Source organism: Nicotiana attenuata, chromosome 8 (genome assembly GCF_001879085.1).
Source record: "Nicotiana attenuata strain UT chromosome 8, NIATTr2, whole genome shotgun sequence".
Lineage (NCBI taxonomy): Eukaryota > Viridiplantae > Streptophyta > Magnoliopsida > Solanales > Solanaceae > Nicotiana > Nicotiana attenuata.
The window spans coordinates 18,407,697-18,423,444 of NC_031996.1; the positions used below are offsets into that span (position 1 = coordinate 18,407,697).

The 15,748-nt window shown below is 39.2% G+C and overlaps 1 protein-coding gene across 1 annotated transcript; it reads right to left on the reverse strand.

The window, feature by feature from the left end:
• On the reverse strand, nt 785-4,177 carry LOC109231006 (galactan beta-1,4-galactosyltransferase GALS3-like). Its single transcript, XM_019396525.1, has 2 exons — nt 2,766-4,177; nt 785-1,345 (listed from the first exon to the last, which is right to left on the reverse strand). The coding sequence occupies exons 1-2, from the start codon at nt 3,911-3,913 to the stop codon at nt 1,000-1,002; spliced, it is 1,494 nt and encodes a 497-aa protein (XP_019252070.1). The 5' UTR covers nt 3,914-4,177; the 3' UTR covers nt 785-999.

Genomic DNA, 15,748 nt, shown 5'->3' on the forward strand with positions numbered 1-15,748 from the left:
ATTGTGGGGGGTGGGGGTGGGGAGAGGAGGGAATACACCCTTGCCTATTAAGCCAAGAAAATGCTCGACTTTTAGCCAAGAATGAACATATTTTCTTCTCTATCCTCCCCTTTTCCTTTTGTTACACATTTCAAGTCTATAGTTAAATGAAAGGAACCCCTAATAAAGGTCCTTCTGTCATCCACATTCTTTGTTTGACTTGTCCAAACGGCAAAGTTGAAACACTACAACCATTTTGCAATTATGCCATATGCCATGAAAGTTAAGTATTCTTTCCCTTAAACAAGCATAAGAGGAATTCTTTTAGCACAATAGCCAGAGTGCAACATGTGATATATACGAGTTAAATATATTATGTCACAAGTTTAACCTCTACCGTAAATAGAGTATCTAATAATTAAGTGAAAAAGGATACAATAACAACAACAAATGCAGTGTAATTTAATTTCATTAGTGGAATCTAAGAAAATAATGTGTATGCATACCTTACCCTTACCCTTAAAAAAATTCCAATAGACCCTCGGCTAAAAAAAAAAATTACTCCGGGAGAAAGCACCAAACGAATCATGATCATCAAGAATCCTAAGAGAATGAAAACAAAGTTGAGGTCCCTTTGTGCTTTCAATCATAACTTCTGTATCTAGACCAAGACTAACCACTTCTCTTTCTACTCTCTACTAATTTTGTGGGGTGGGGTGGGGGTGGGGGTGGGGGGTGTGGTCCACCGACACCGATGACATGGCCTAAATCCAGCCAATTATTAAAAACAAAAGGAACCACACAATGAATGGAAAAGCTTATTAGTACTATAATTTAATAGACAAAAGAATACAAAACACCAAGTAATCCTATAATATTTATATCAAAACAGATACCACCTGTCTTTGTTGTTTCTATACCACTTCTACCTCAAAATAACATTAAAATTTATCATACAGAACAAAGAAGAAATGATCTACAGCAAAAAAGAAAAATTAAAGCATAGCAAAATAGACCTCATTATTGTCTTGTTCTTTGTAGTACAGAACCAATCATCTTGAGTTCAAATCTCTTCACAGTTCCAGCAATGTCCCTCATTGTAGTGTCCACAGCATACGGGGTTCGGTCAACGGTGATCGCCGTGGCGTTGACCAGCTGCCGACATGGCTCTCGGCGTTCTGCAATGGTCCCGTGATAGTGGAAATACTTGATGCGCCCTTCTGTTTTATGGGTTGTCTTGCCTACTATGTTCTGTGACATATGCACGCCCGTGGCTATCACATTGCGCGGCTGCACCGCGTATTTTCTGTCCCTCCTTATACCTCGCTTCACATCCTTGTACACTAGCTTCTCAAACCCCCATTTTCTGCAGTCGTATCGCACACAATCAGTAATTGACTAGTTTTACGTTAACTATCAGCGATGACATTACATAGACAACTAAGTATGAGTATTTACTTCTGTGGTTCAGTAGTTGAATGAAGTTTTTAGCATGATACAATACAAAAACATCCAACAAATCGACAAAACACAAGACCCCTGTCCTTCTCCAACTTTCCAATTACAATCTAGTTTACCATTTAAGAATTTGAACATTATTATCAATAATTTAAGTTTAAATAATACAACCAATCAATGCCTACCGACAAGGGCTACCTCCAAATCACTAGCAAATGAACCTCAAAGTTTGTTCATTTCATTACAAATAAATATACTTAACTTTAGCTAGGTAATGACACTCAATAAGACAAAATTATGTGAATAATGGACTCGCCCCTCTATCCTTTTTCGCTTAAATACCGATCTTTTGCTAGTGGCAGGATTCAAACCCGTAACATGTACCCGTAACATGTCACATCATACGTTACGCTCTTACCACTAGATCCGACCAAATTGTACTATTTCCCAACCAGTAAATTTAAAATTTCACTTACAATATTAACCATTCCCTAATCATGTCCTTTGTAAAATTCTAACCATTCCTTAATCATGCAATTACAGAGTTTGGATCCAACTAGACTACAAATAAATCACACCTAGTATTAATTTAGCCTTTACAGCATGTATTTATAGGCAAATAAAAGTCACATGAAAGCCACACCGACAGAGTAAATTCAGCTTCAACTTCACTTCTTTCAAACGTCAGTCTCAACTTGATAAGTAGACACTATGAAAAACAACTTATACCATACTGATATTATTTAAGTAAGCCCAAAACAAAACAAAAAAAGATGCCAATTGGTATTATTTCATATGCCCATATTCTTCTGTTGCACTTACTATTCCAAACACGCGTCAATTAAATGTCAACATTGTGAATATTAGCTGTCAACTTTTGTAAAAAGTTTGACCACCTTTACTAAAAATTTCTACTTCTTCTACTTACTATAACAGGATTAAACATCTACAAAATAAGAAATGGATTAAGTAAACTACACTCTAGGACGAAAATATCATAATAACAGGTTCGTTACCATTTTTATGAAATTATCACTATTTATCAAGAAATTTACTTGTAATTATCTAATATAACAACCATAGTATTTCTCGAAACCGACTTTTATGTTATGTTAATATATATCCTCTTACCCCTATAAGAATACTAACTTTTATGTTATGTTAATATATATCCTCTTACCAAGAAGACTTTAGATGGCAACCAATATCAGCGAAGTTGTTATAGATAGATATGACAGTAAATAACCTGATTGTATAAATACTTTTTATACCGTAATAAAACTTGAACTCGAGAAATTAACAAACTTATAATGAAAATATTGACATACCTGTAAGATTTACCGCGGTCTTCTTCAAGACAGAGCTTGTTGGACATAGGCATCTGTTCAATGGTGAATTGTGTAAAATCCGACAATGAATCCACCACAGATTTAATAGTACTCTTCTTAGGCACAAAAATGAACTCATCCACATCAAAAAAGAACATCCATTTAGCTTGAAATCTATACCTATGTAAACAATCATTCACTATCAAAAACTGATTATGATAATATCCATCAAATCTTTCTTGGTCTCGAATGTCTTGTAATGTAACATATCCTTTCTCCATCCATGGCTTTAAAACCGCCATTACTCCTTCGTGTATACCTCCAGCATCATGAATTACGAAATGAGATTTCTCTCCGAATAATCTAACGTGAAAAGCTAACCATTCTCTTACTCTTTGTGGACTTAAATTCCCATATAAAGATGATCCACAGTAGAAGAAATCATACTTTGGCGGTTTATTGAATTCTGCAGTGAAGTTAATGAAATCCTGTTCTGTTTCAGTTAACCCTACGAAACTGTCGGTGCTGTTGAATTTAGTGTCGCCGCCGCCGTTAGTAGCGGCATGAATTACGAGTTTTCCTCCATTTTCAGTACCAACTGGAATAGGAAAAGTGCAATTGATAACTAAAACAGTATAAACTCTACCGTATCCCCAATCGGGTAGGATTTTGCTACCATTTACAGTAATGGATTTAAGCTTGTCGTCGTTCGGAACCCATTCACACTGATAACTGGGTTTTCCGTACACATGGAGAGGTTTTGAAGCTAAACCCATAACAGCAAAAGTGTTAAGTCCGCCTCTGTAAGCAGACATAAGTATAAAATTGTAAGCAGCTGAACCGAATGGGTTAAAGGCGCGCTTAATAACTCCATTTTTTAGAACCTCGTCCTTTTCCGTTGACGGCGGCGGCGGCGGCGGCGGTGTAGAGGTGGCGTTTATGGCGGAGATAGAATCAATAAAAGGGGTTATAGGAGTAGAGAGACAAGTGCTAAAATTTGAAGAAGTGAAAGAAAAACGAGAGGGCATGAATTGAAGAATGGTGATAAGTGAACAAAGGAAAAGAATAGCAGTAAGGAGAAGTTTGAGTTCAGCTGCACAATTCCAAACAACTCCAACAAACATTTTCCTCTCTTTTTCCTTTGTCATTGTAAATTAAGTAGTACTAATAACTTTGTTTCGTATTTGGTATACCGAAGATTTGGAAGTGATGGAAGAGATAGAGGAATGGGAGATAACAGAAAGAGCAGAGAAGGTACAGAGAAACAGAAATGGCAGAGAGAAAGAGAAGCTAAAAAACAAAATCTTCTCCTATTTTTCCGTCTGTTTTTGTCTCCTTTTTCTTCACAAATCTCTCTCTTTTATCAATCTGCATTTGGAATCTGAACAGTTTAGAGGAGACTGGTGAGTGTTTATAATATGGAAAATTGGGTGGATTTTTGCAATAAATTAGGAAAAGGAAATAATTTAATAGTATATGTTTTTCTCTTTATTTTTGTATTTTCTCATTATTGTGGCTTAAATGATGGTATGGACAGATTCTGGTTTAAGTTATATTATTATTACTCCCATGTTAGAAAGTATTTAGATAATCATATCTATTACTCTCTAACTAAGGCAAGTATATTTATATTTTAACCAATAATCTATAAAGTGGTCTGAGTAATCTTCTGAAGTCGGTTGCATTAACAATATTTTTTAAATAGAATTTATTTTACTTCCTCTTAACTTAATTAAAATTAGTCTAATTCAAAGTAAGTACCATTATATAACAACAACAGATCCAATGTAATCCAGCAAGCAGTACTATTATAAGAAATTTAAATAAATAATACACTCTTACTCCAATAAAAAATTTAAAAAGTTCGAAGATAATAACTCATATATTTAATATTTTTTTAATAAATATATTGCGACCTTAAACATACTTTGGCAAGTAAACAACTTGTTACTATAAACGAGTAGTAAATAAAAAGTTAGTACTTTTTAGTGCCAAATTAATATTGTAAATGTTTTATTAACTTCAATAAAATCATTTTTATATTAAAAAAGACTTACTTTACGTATCAAATAAAGAAATTCAAAAGCATTCGTGAATATATTATTATTTATTTAATTTAACTAGTAGTAATGCAAAGTGACAAAGAGAGATCTATTGAGATTTAAGACCGAGGGCGTGATGTGTGTCATTCCCCGTAACTTTAGGAAATAGAAAATGATTAAATAAAAAAGTAAATAAATAAAAAACTTGATTTGAAATAGTAAGAAAAAGGCATGGCTTTTACCGGGGAATGGAGCATCAATGCTAGGGAATCCAACTCCATCTCGCGCTGCTATGTGGTTCTCTATATACTAGGTAAGTGAAGCCCGTCTTGCGCACGGGCCCAACATAATGCCTGTTAGTTTCACGAAGTCATTCATATAGAAGTATTCAAATCTTTCTTATTGAGATTCAAATATAATTTAGTTTGATTCAGATTGTCTGATTTTATTTTTGAAATTGTTTGAACATTCCTAGTCATAAACTCCTCTACTTCCCACATCGAATTCTAAATTTTTTAGATACTCTTTGAAAAAGGTCTTATCAATAATGTAAACAAAGAAGTTTATTTTTTATAATAAATATTAGTGTTAAGAATTTCTATTTCATTTCCTTTAGTGACTCATGCAGGAGCAGAGCTAGGACAGTGAAAGGGAGTCCATTCATACCTCTTCGTTTATTTTTTATCCCTAAATAGTAGAAGTAGAATCCCCTTGACTTGTTCTTATGTTTACTTTTTAATATTTTGAATCCCCTTGATTAAAATGTTGAGTCCGCCATTGGACTCATGTAGCTCATGATTCTTTCATATGAGATAATTTGCTCAGTTTACCAACTTCACCGTAAGATATAAAGGAAGTATATGTTGTATGGGTCAAAATTAGACCAGAGAAATTCGGCACGCGAAGACATAAAGTCAAGGTCGGACCGTCATCAATAAAGCCAAGGTCGGACAGACCAAGGTCGGGCCGTCATCAATAAAGCCAAGGCCAGACCGTCATCAAGAAGGTCGTGGTCGGATAGGCCGAGATCGGACAGGCCGAGGACGGACAGTCATGAAACTGCTAGTTTGCTTTAGAATACTCAAAAGGAATATTCTACCGAATATTCTCTCTAAATTGTACCTTTTGTAAGGATTTTCTATGGATACCCCCCTTATAAAGAGGAGGGGAGGACTTTCCATTGAGGGGGCTCTCTCTCGGTCTCCCTCTCCCTCTTTCTAGAAAATATGTAAACACATCTCTCAAAAGAGAGAGGAGGATCTGTGATCCAAAACCTTCATCAGATCCAAAAAGGGTCCAATGGTTCTTGTATTTTGTCTATCATTCATCTTTATCAAATGAAAGAAGATCCGACTAACTCAAGATCGGGTGAATCTTTTCCTTTATCTACATTTTATTGCCATTTAATGTTATTCAATGCATCTTTCTTTATGTTATTAAATCTGGCTATAATCACGCCCAATATTTATACTCGGCTATGTTTTTCTACTCATATTATTCGTCTCGGATCTAGAGTTAATTATCTTTAACTAGGATTTACCCCTTCATCTATTTGATTGATTTGCTTAAAAAGTGTTAAACAACTTTTGAGTCAAACAATTTGGCGCCGTCTGTGGGGATTTTCTAGTTAAAATTTTAGTTTTCTCTAGATCTAAAATTCAATCCTAGCGAGTTTCTTGTGTAGCTCCTACGGCACATACATTCATACCAAGAACATAAAAGAAGCTGTTGACGTTAGTAGGCTATGGTCAAAGCTACATGTATATTGGAATTGTGAAATGTTTAATTGGCTGATTATAAACTTTGGACTATTGCTCCAATTTGAGGCTTTGAGCCACTTATATTCCAGAATGTTGAAAACCAATGAAGGTCGGCGTGAAAATGTTAGCATCTGAAATACCAGTAGGATCCAGGTGGAATCAAACGAAGGAACAAATTGATTTGCTTGAAAGCATATACAGGCAGGGATAAGGACACCAAGTGCTGAGCAGATACAGCAGATAACTTTGAGGACTAATGTTTTTCCACCACCTCGACCAAATGACAACATTCACGAGGTAATGAATTTGGGAGATGCTCGACTCTACTTCAGCGTCACCGCTTTCTGCTAATTTTGCTTGCCCTCCGAGCATTTCTTTGCACTAGATCAAACTGAGGAAATACGTCATATTCTCCAATGCAAGCAAAATTAAGCAAATTGGGACTCCCCCAGGGAACCCTTTAAGGTTAAGAACTTCGCCATCAAAGATCGACAGGTTCGACCTCGTTCGAACTGGGACTAAGGCTAAGGCCTTCGCCATCAAAGATCGACAGGTTCGACCTCGCTCGAACTGTGACTCAGGCTAAGTGCCTTCGCCATCAAAGATTAACAGTTTGACCTTGCTCGAACTGGGACTCAGGCTAAGTGCCTTCGCCATCAAAGTTTGACAGTTCGACCTCGCTCGAACTGAGACTCAAGCTAAGTGCCTTCGCCATCAAAGATTAACAGTTCGACCTCGCTCGAACTGGGACTCAGGCTAAGTGCCTTCGCCATCAAAGTTTGATAAGTTCGACCTCGCTCGAATTGGGATTAAGGCTAAGTGTCTTCGCCATCAAAGTATAACAAAGTTCGACCTCGCTCGAACTGAGTTACAGGCTAAGTGCCTTCGCCATCAAAGTTTGACAGTTCGACCTCGCTCGAACTGGGACTCAGGCTAAGTGCCTTCGCCATCAAAGATTAACAGTTCAACCTCGCTCGAACTGGGACTCAGGCTAAGTGCCTTCGCCATCAAAGTTTGACAGTTCGACCTCGCTCGAACTGGGACTCAGGCTAAGTGCCTTCGCCATCAAAGATTAACAGTTCGACCTCGCTCGAACTGGGACTCAGGCTAAGTGCCTTCGCCATCAAAGATTAACAGTTCGACCTCGCTCGAACTGGGACTCAGGCTAAGTGCCTTCGCCATCAAAGATTAACAGTTCGACCTCGCTCGAACTGGGACTCAGGCTAAGTGCCATCGCCATCAAAGTATAACAAAGTTCGACCTCGCTCGAACTGAGTTACAGGCTAAGTGCCTTTGCCATCAAAGTTTGATGGTTCGACCTCGCTCGAATTCGAACGGGTTAACATTTCGATAAGTCGAAATAACACCCTTTAAGGCCAAGAGCCTTCACCAAAAAGAAGAGTTCGACCTCGATCGTACGACGACGGGTTAAAATTTCGATAAGTCGAAATAACACCCTTTAAGGCTAAGGGTCATCGCCAAATAGAAGAATTCGGCTTCGTCCGAATCAACATTTGGCCTCGTCCAAATCGACATCCGGCCTTATCCGAAATGACATCCGGCCTCGTCTGAAATGACATCCTGCCTCGTCCGAATCAACCTTCGGCCTCGTCCGAATCAACATTCAGCCTCGTCCGAATCAATATTCGGCCTCGTCCGAATCAACATTCGATCTCGTCCGAATCAACATTCGGCTTCGTCCGAAACAACATTCGGCCTCGTCCGAATCAACATTCGGCCTCGTCCGAAACAACATTCGGCCTCGTCCGAATCAACATTCGGCCTCGTCCGAATCAACATTCGTTCTCGTTTGAATCAACATTCGGCTTCGTCCGAAACGACATTCGGCCTCGTCCGAATCAACATTCGGCCTCGTCCGAAACGACATTCGGCCTCGTCCGAATCAATCTTCGGCTTCGTCCGAATCAACATTCGGCCTCGTCCGAACCACCTTCGGCCTCGTCCGAATCAACATTCGGCCTCGTCCGAATCAACATTCGGCCTCGTCCGAAACAACATCCGGCCTCGTCCGAAACAACATCCGGCCTCGTCCGAATCAACCTTCGGCCTCGTCCGAATCAACATTCGGCCTCGTCCGAATCAACATTCGATCTCGTCCGAATCAACATCCGGCCTCGTCTGAAACAACCTTCGGCCTCGTCCGAATCAACATTCGGCCTCGTCCGAAACAACATCCGGCCTCGTCCGAACAACCTCCGGCCTCGTCCGAATCAACATTCGGCCTCGTCCGAATCAACCTTCGGCCTCGTCCGAATCAATATTTGGCCGTCCGAAACAATATTCGGCATCGTCCGAATCAACCTTCGGCCTCGTCCGAATTGACTTTATGGCCAAGGGCCTTCGCCAAAGAAGAAGAGTTCGACCTCGATCGAACAACGATGGGTCAATATTCCGACAAAATCGAAATAATACCCCCTAAGGCCATGGGCCTTCGCCAAAGAAGAAGAGATCGACCTCGATCGAACAACGACGGGTCAATATTCCGACAAAATCAAAATAATACCCTCTAAGGCCATGGGCCTTCGCCGAAGAGAATTCGAAATGTCCCTAAGGCCAAGTGCCGTCAGAAAATATAAAGAAGGAAAGACCGGGACTCGCCATGCGGGAATCTACCTCGCACCAAAGTCGCAAAAAGCGAAAACATGGAAAAGTACAAGGCANGGTAATTTACAATTATATCCTTAAATTATACAAATAATTAAGGTTATAAAAGTCGATCAATATTTCAAGGTTATTTTGGTCGTTCAACAATTAGTATAAATTATTCGTGCTTTTATAATAATATATATATATATATATATATATATATATATATATATATATATATATATATATATATATATATATATATATATATATATATAGACACACACACTATTTTGAATTTCTCCGAGGAAAACAACTATAACCTTAAACAACTATTTAGAATTTCTATGCCAACATATATTTTAAGGTTATAATTTTGGCATATATTGTATTTTATATTCAATCTTATTCACATTATATATGTAATACACATAAAATCATGTCGATTTTATTTTTAAATTGCGAAAATGAACTTCAAAAGATTAAATTTTTTGGATAACTTCTTCAACTTAACATTTTTATGTTATTTAATGTGAATAATATAATGCTCTCTCCAAAAGATTAAGATTGAATATTTTTTGTTCATGAGTTAATGCTATTAATTTGATGCATTTGTGTATATATGAAATCAAATATGCATTAATGCGTTATCATTATTTTCACTTTCTTTCGTTCATTGTTTGCTCTTTTATTTTTTTGGTAAATTAAAGAGCATACTACAACATGACCCAAATAGACCTCATTCACGGGGTACTTGAGCGATTTTTTTGTCTTTCATAATAGTTGATATGTTCTTCAATATCTTATCTATACTCATAAAATTATCTTTATTTTTGTTGATTTAGTGCATACTATTTTATCTAAATAGTTAATATGTTTAAATAATCAAAATATTAAGTTTTAAATAATTTAGAATGTACGTGCAGAAAAATATATAGTAATTTTAAAAGCGCGTTAACGCGCCACCTAAACCGACGAAAAATAGGACTGCCCCGGGCCCTTCCCCACATATAATCAATCTTAGCCCTAGTTTGTTTGTTTCAATGCTCTTTACTTTTTTATTAGTATCAGAAAAGAAAGATGGGTTACGGTAGTTGTTGTTGCTGTTGGAATGAAATTTTTAGAGGGAACGGTGGAGGAGTTCAAGTCGGAACTGTTGCAAACCAAAGGGTTGGTGAAAGATGCTAAAGTGGGTGACGAGAGGGTTATTGAAATTGTGGATTGTATGGGTCAAAATTAGACCAGAGAAATTCGGCACGCGAATACATAAAGTCAAGGTCGGACAGGTCAAGACCGGACCGTCATCAAGAAGGTCGTGGTCGGATAGGCCGAGGTCGGACAGGCCGAGGACGGACAGTCATGAAACTGCTAGTTTGCTTTAGAATACTCAAAAAGAATATTCTACCGAATATTCTCTCTAAATTGTACCTTTTGTAAGGATTTTCTATGGATACCCCCTTATAAATAGGAGGGGAGGACTTCCCATTGAGGGGGCTCTCTCTCGGTCTCCCTCTCCCTCTTTCTAGAAAATATGTAAACACATCTCTCAAAAGAGAGAAGAGGATCTGTGATCCAAAACCTTCATCAGATCCAAAAAGGGTCCAATGGTTCTTGTATTTTGTCTATCATTCATCTTTGTCAAATGAAAGAAGATCCGACTAACTCAAGATCGGGTGAATCTTTTCCTTTATCCACATTTTATTGCCATTTAATGTTATTCAATGCATCTTTCTTTATATTATTAAATCTGGCTATAATCACGCCCAATATTTATACTCGGCTATGTTTTTCTACTCATATTATTCGTCTCAGATCTAGAGTTAATTATCTTTAACTAGGATTTACCCCTTCATCTATTTGATTGATTTGCTTAAAAAGTGTTAAACAACTTTTGAGTCAAACATATGTGCCATCACTTACGTACACATCACACATGATAGTTTTTCTGCAAAATAAAAAAGGACAATACAAAATGCAGATAAAAGTTAATAAAGCAGCTAGAATAAATCTTATGTTGGAGTTAACGAGAATGCACAATCTGGAGCAAGACGACCCAAGGGTAGTAAAACTATCAAGTATTTATTAAAGAATGTCATTTTTGCAATGATCAGGAGGAGTATTTAGGAATCCCAATGGTGACTGGATAATGGGGTACATGGACAATATCCCTCACACAACAAACACCAGGGCAGAATTACAGGCAATCCTACGGGGTCTACAACTTGCGGAGCAGAATAACTTGGCTCCTCTGGAGATAAATACTGACTCCTCTGAAATTACTAACGAATGGAAGCCTTATTTATGATCCCTTAATTTGTGAATGCAGGTCACTAATTCACATGATGGACAGGGTGGTTGTGAAGCACACCTACCTATCTGGAGCAAAACAGAGTAGCAGATGCATTGGCCAAGGAGGCAGCAAAAGAAGTCTTTTTGAACAAGTCTAGGATATTATCAGTTCCTCCGATGTTTGTCAATGATATATTTTGGGCAGACATCCTAGGAACTGAATTGGTTAGAACTTTTGTGGGTTGTAATATAGACACAATCGTGCATAACATTACTGCTATGAGGGTACTACAATACCCTAGCAATGACTCTGTTGTATTATCTTTTCTTATCTAGTATAATATAATATCCCTTTAACAAAAAAAAGTTAAATATAGTACTGTATCTCATATCTTAACAAGACATTTTCTACTATATTATGCAAAAATAATTGAAAAGTCATTAATAACAAAAATTATTTGAGTAATACTAATAATGTATCTCTCTTAACATTACCTAATCACTGGTGATATAATTTTTTCACAAGCACTATCTAACGTCACTTTTGTATTCAATATGTTATTTCAAGTGAAATAATAATTTTCACCTGCAAACATTGAACTTTTGTTTCTAGTAGTAATGTTAAAGCATAACTTCAACTTTAAAATATTATTTTCTAGCTTTAACTTCAAGTATATTATTTTCAAGTTCAATTAAATATTATGCAAATGCATGCTAAGATTATATAAAATTCAAAGTAATAAAAAGATTAGTTAGAAAGAAAATATTATTGAGATTAATTTAGTACTACAAAGTCAAATAGGTTTCTCAATTAATTCCCAAAAAGTTAAAGAGGTAAATCCTAATTTATCTTCTAAAATATTTAGTGATGGGTAATTTTTAAAAAAAAAAATTGTCATAAGAATAATTGTAGCTTTGACAAAAAAGAAAAACAAGAGAGTGTTTGGAGTTCAGTATTAATGACACGTTCCGACTTGAAAGTTGAAACGCAGTCATGATTTTTAGTGGGGCCCTTAGGTTCGCAATTTTAAGCCACTTGTATATGTGTTTTTGGGAGAAACCAATAAGATGGCACAACCTGGAATAGGACGACCCCAAGCTCCTCTCCTTATTCCCTTCTATAATAGTAGTAATAATATTTTATTTTTTTAAATTCTAAATTCATATACTATTTTATAAGAGATTAGGAGTACTTCTTTCCATATATTATATTGTATAAAATATCTGTTATTCGATACCTACAACTCGATTAATTTTAATTTGCATCACGTAACATTCAGTGAAAGAGAAATGCTCCTACCAAAATTTTATCATTTGGACTCGATTCCGACACCTTTAGTTAAAGATAAGTTGTATTTTGTTTTTGAAATTGTTTGGCTCAAAAGTTAACAATATACTTTGTAAGCTAGAAAACAATCAAAAGTAAGAAAAGGGTAAATCGTAATCAAATATACTGGACCTAGAGGTGTAAAGATGATGTTATTGTTGTAGATCTAGTATTATAAAGTGATTATATGAACTCAAGAGAATATGTTCGTTTGAGACAGAGATAGAGAGAGATTCAGATAATGAGAGAGTTGTATTATTCCAGAATCCCCCTCCTTTACAATGTGAAGGTCTCCCTTATATAATAAGAGACCTTCCTCGAAATAATTAAAAAGTTACAAAATTGGTAACGTTTTCCTAGTGAAGACACTGAGTCCTAAACGATGTCGCTTTTGTCCCCACGTCTGAGTCGTACCCATTACATTAGTCGGCGTACCCATTGGCGTAGAGACGCTGACGGTCAAATTCGACCCTATACAGTTAGTCCCTCCGCTCGTTGGAGACGCATTCGGTGGGCGTCTTCGATGGGCGGAAATGCAAACCTCGGCTTAGGAGAATTTGACCTCGACCAGGGGCGGCAATATGAATGAGGTGAAATGTATGACGTTGTTGAGCCACTGACGCGTGGCTTTCTTTTTGGAATACGTCATCGCCTGTATGCGTCATTATTGTATTTGCCCCCGAGGCGGTTCAGAGGATGATGTGACATTTTGGTTTCCCGCGCACGTTTTGAATCATGACTCTTCGATTTCTGCGCAACTTATCCCTATAAATAGGAGAGAGGTTCGATTCGATTCAACTTTCAAACCTTCGAAAAGTAATTTCTAATTTACTCCTTTGTCTTTCTTTCACGTCACCGTTATTTCGTGAGGGACTCTCCCATTTCTGTTGAAACCACACTTCCTATCATCAGTGCTTCGTTTCTTACGCAGGATAACATGACAAAACGTGGACAGAGTAGTAGAAAGGCCAAAGATAATGCCCCGTCTAGGGTTCCGCCAACTTCCGGTGGTGAAGGGGAAAAGGCAGAGAAGGCCCTTGTTCCTCTCAGTGCAGACAACGTCCTTCCAAAGGAGATGCATGTTCGCAGGGATTTTCCAACTAAAAGCCCAGCCCTTCCCTAGGAGCACAGCGTTTTATTACAATCCCACTTAGATGATCTTCGAGAGACGCACCATATTCCGGACCACGTGGAAATGGTTCCGGCCGGGACGGACTTTGCCAATGTGCACCGGCCTGGGTACTGCACATTCTATGAGTACCCGTTCTTGATCGGTTACAATCTTCCAATCTACCCTCTGATGGAGGAGCTTTGCCGTTTTTAGAATGTGTGTCCGGCTCAGCTCACTCCTTACACCTTGAAGGTGTGCCGTATTATGACCACTTATGCGGCCAGGGCTGATTGCAGCGTCTCGGTCCACCACCTCTTACAGTTATTCAGCCCTGGTTACCTGAGAGGTACCATGCTGCAGTTAAAAAGTCGTGGCACAAGGGGCTTGGTTGTTAAAGCCGATGACAAGACCAACCGCCGCTTTTGGCGTAAATATTTCTACATCAGGACGGAGCACCTGGTGTCGAATCCCGAAGGGTTCCCGGAAAGATGGAATCCAGAACGTAAGTATTTCTACTTGTAGAATTCAGGACTGTTTGCGCTTTTGACCATACGGCCATTGTGATTTCTTTGCTTTTCCCCCTTTTTATTCGCAGCGAGGGCTTCTCCACCCCAGTTCATTGAAAATATTAAATCGTGGGTAGAGAGAATGATTCCGTATGCGGAGGAATGCCCCACCTGGGCTGCGTTTCGTGAACGATACGGCCCGCCAGGTAACTCTTTGGCTACGGTTTGGAAGTTTCCTACGTTTTTGTTACCTGACTTATTCGTGTTGGCAGGTCGGAGCGCCCCTAAGAAGAAGAATACGAGCGTCGTTACCTCGCCTGGGGCGGGGACTGACTCTGAAGACGGATACATACCCTGTGGCTCGCCTAGTGATGGCGCTCCGGAGGTTCCTCAACCGCTGCCCGTGGCGGTGTCCACAAGTGAAGCGACTCCTTCAATGCCATCCCCGCGGCCTGTGGAGGAGACTTCTGAGGGCAAAGAGCCGCCGGAAAGGAAAAGACGCCGGTTGATAACTGGCAAGGGGATAGCCACAGAAGACGAGGGGGCGAGCGAGCCCCGTCGGGAGTCAAGGCCAGTTTTTTTGGCAGATGCCATCCGTTCCGGGAGGTCGGCTCCCCAAGGGAGGGCGGTTCCCGACGCCAGCCCAACATACATTACGGAGAGCGGCTCGTCGGCTGCCGTTGGAGAAGCGGGCGACGGTACCGAGAGGGTGGGCCCTGAGGCCGCCCATGCGGATGCAGATGCGTTAACGCGGGGTCCGGCCCGTGTGGGGATGACGGCAGGTAGATCCAACCGCCGAATTCTGATCCCAGGAGGGTATAACCTGTTGCAACACAGTGAGCAGGCCGCAGCGGATATGACCCTGCTATGTGCGGCCGCTGAGCGTGAAATGTTAAAAGGTGTTAGCGACGGGGAACTATCCCGGAGGGTTGCTGGCGCGGCCTTGCAGGTATTTTTCGATTTTCTTCATGTATCGTAAAGTAAATTCTGATGCATACTGACTTGTCTTTCCTCTTTTTCCTCTTCTTTAGACTCTCATCTTGGAGGTAGAGAGGGGGCGGCGAGCGCAAAGGAAGGCAACCACCTTTAACAAGGTGGTAAAGAAATATCGGCGGTGCCGTGTCAAGCATTAGGCGCTGGCGTACCTACTCAAGCAAGACCCGGAATTTCGGATTTTCCGTGAGGGTTTGGAGCAGTCGGAGGCCCAGCTGAAGCGAAGGGTGGTTGAGCTGGAGCAAGTTGATGAGCAGCTAATGGCCGCTTTGGCTCGGAACATTGAGCTGGAGACTCTTCTCCAGTCGAAGGAAGAAGAACTGGAGGTCGGCCGTGGGGTAGCGACGG

Bases quoted from the DNA above. Each gene is read 5' to 3' on its own strand.
- LOC109231006 (XM_019396525.1), bottom strand. From the start codon at position 3,913: ATGACAAAGGAAAAAGAGAGGAAAATGTTTGTTGGAGTTGTTTGGAAT. The intron at 1,346-2,765 runs GTATGTCAATAT...ATACGACTGCAG, and splicing joins GACCGCGGTAAATCTTACAG to AAAATGGGGGTTTGAGAAGC.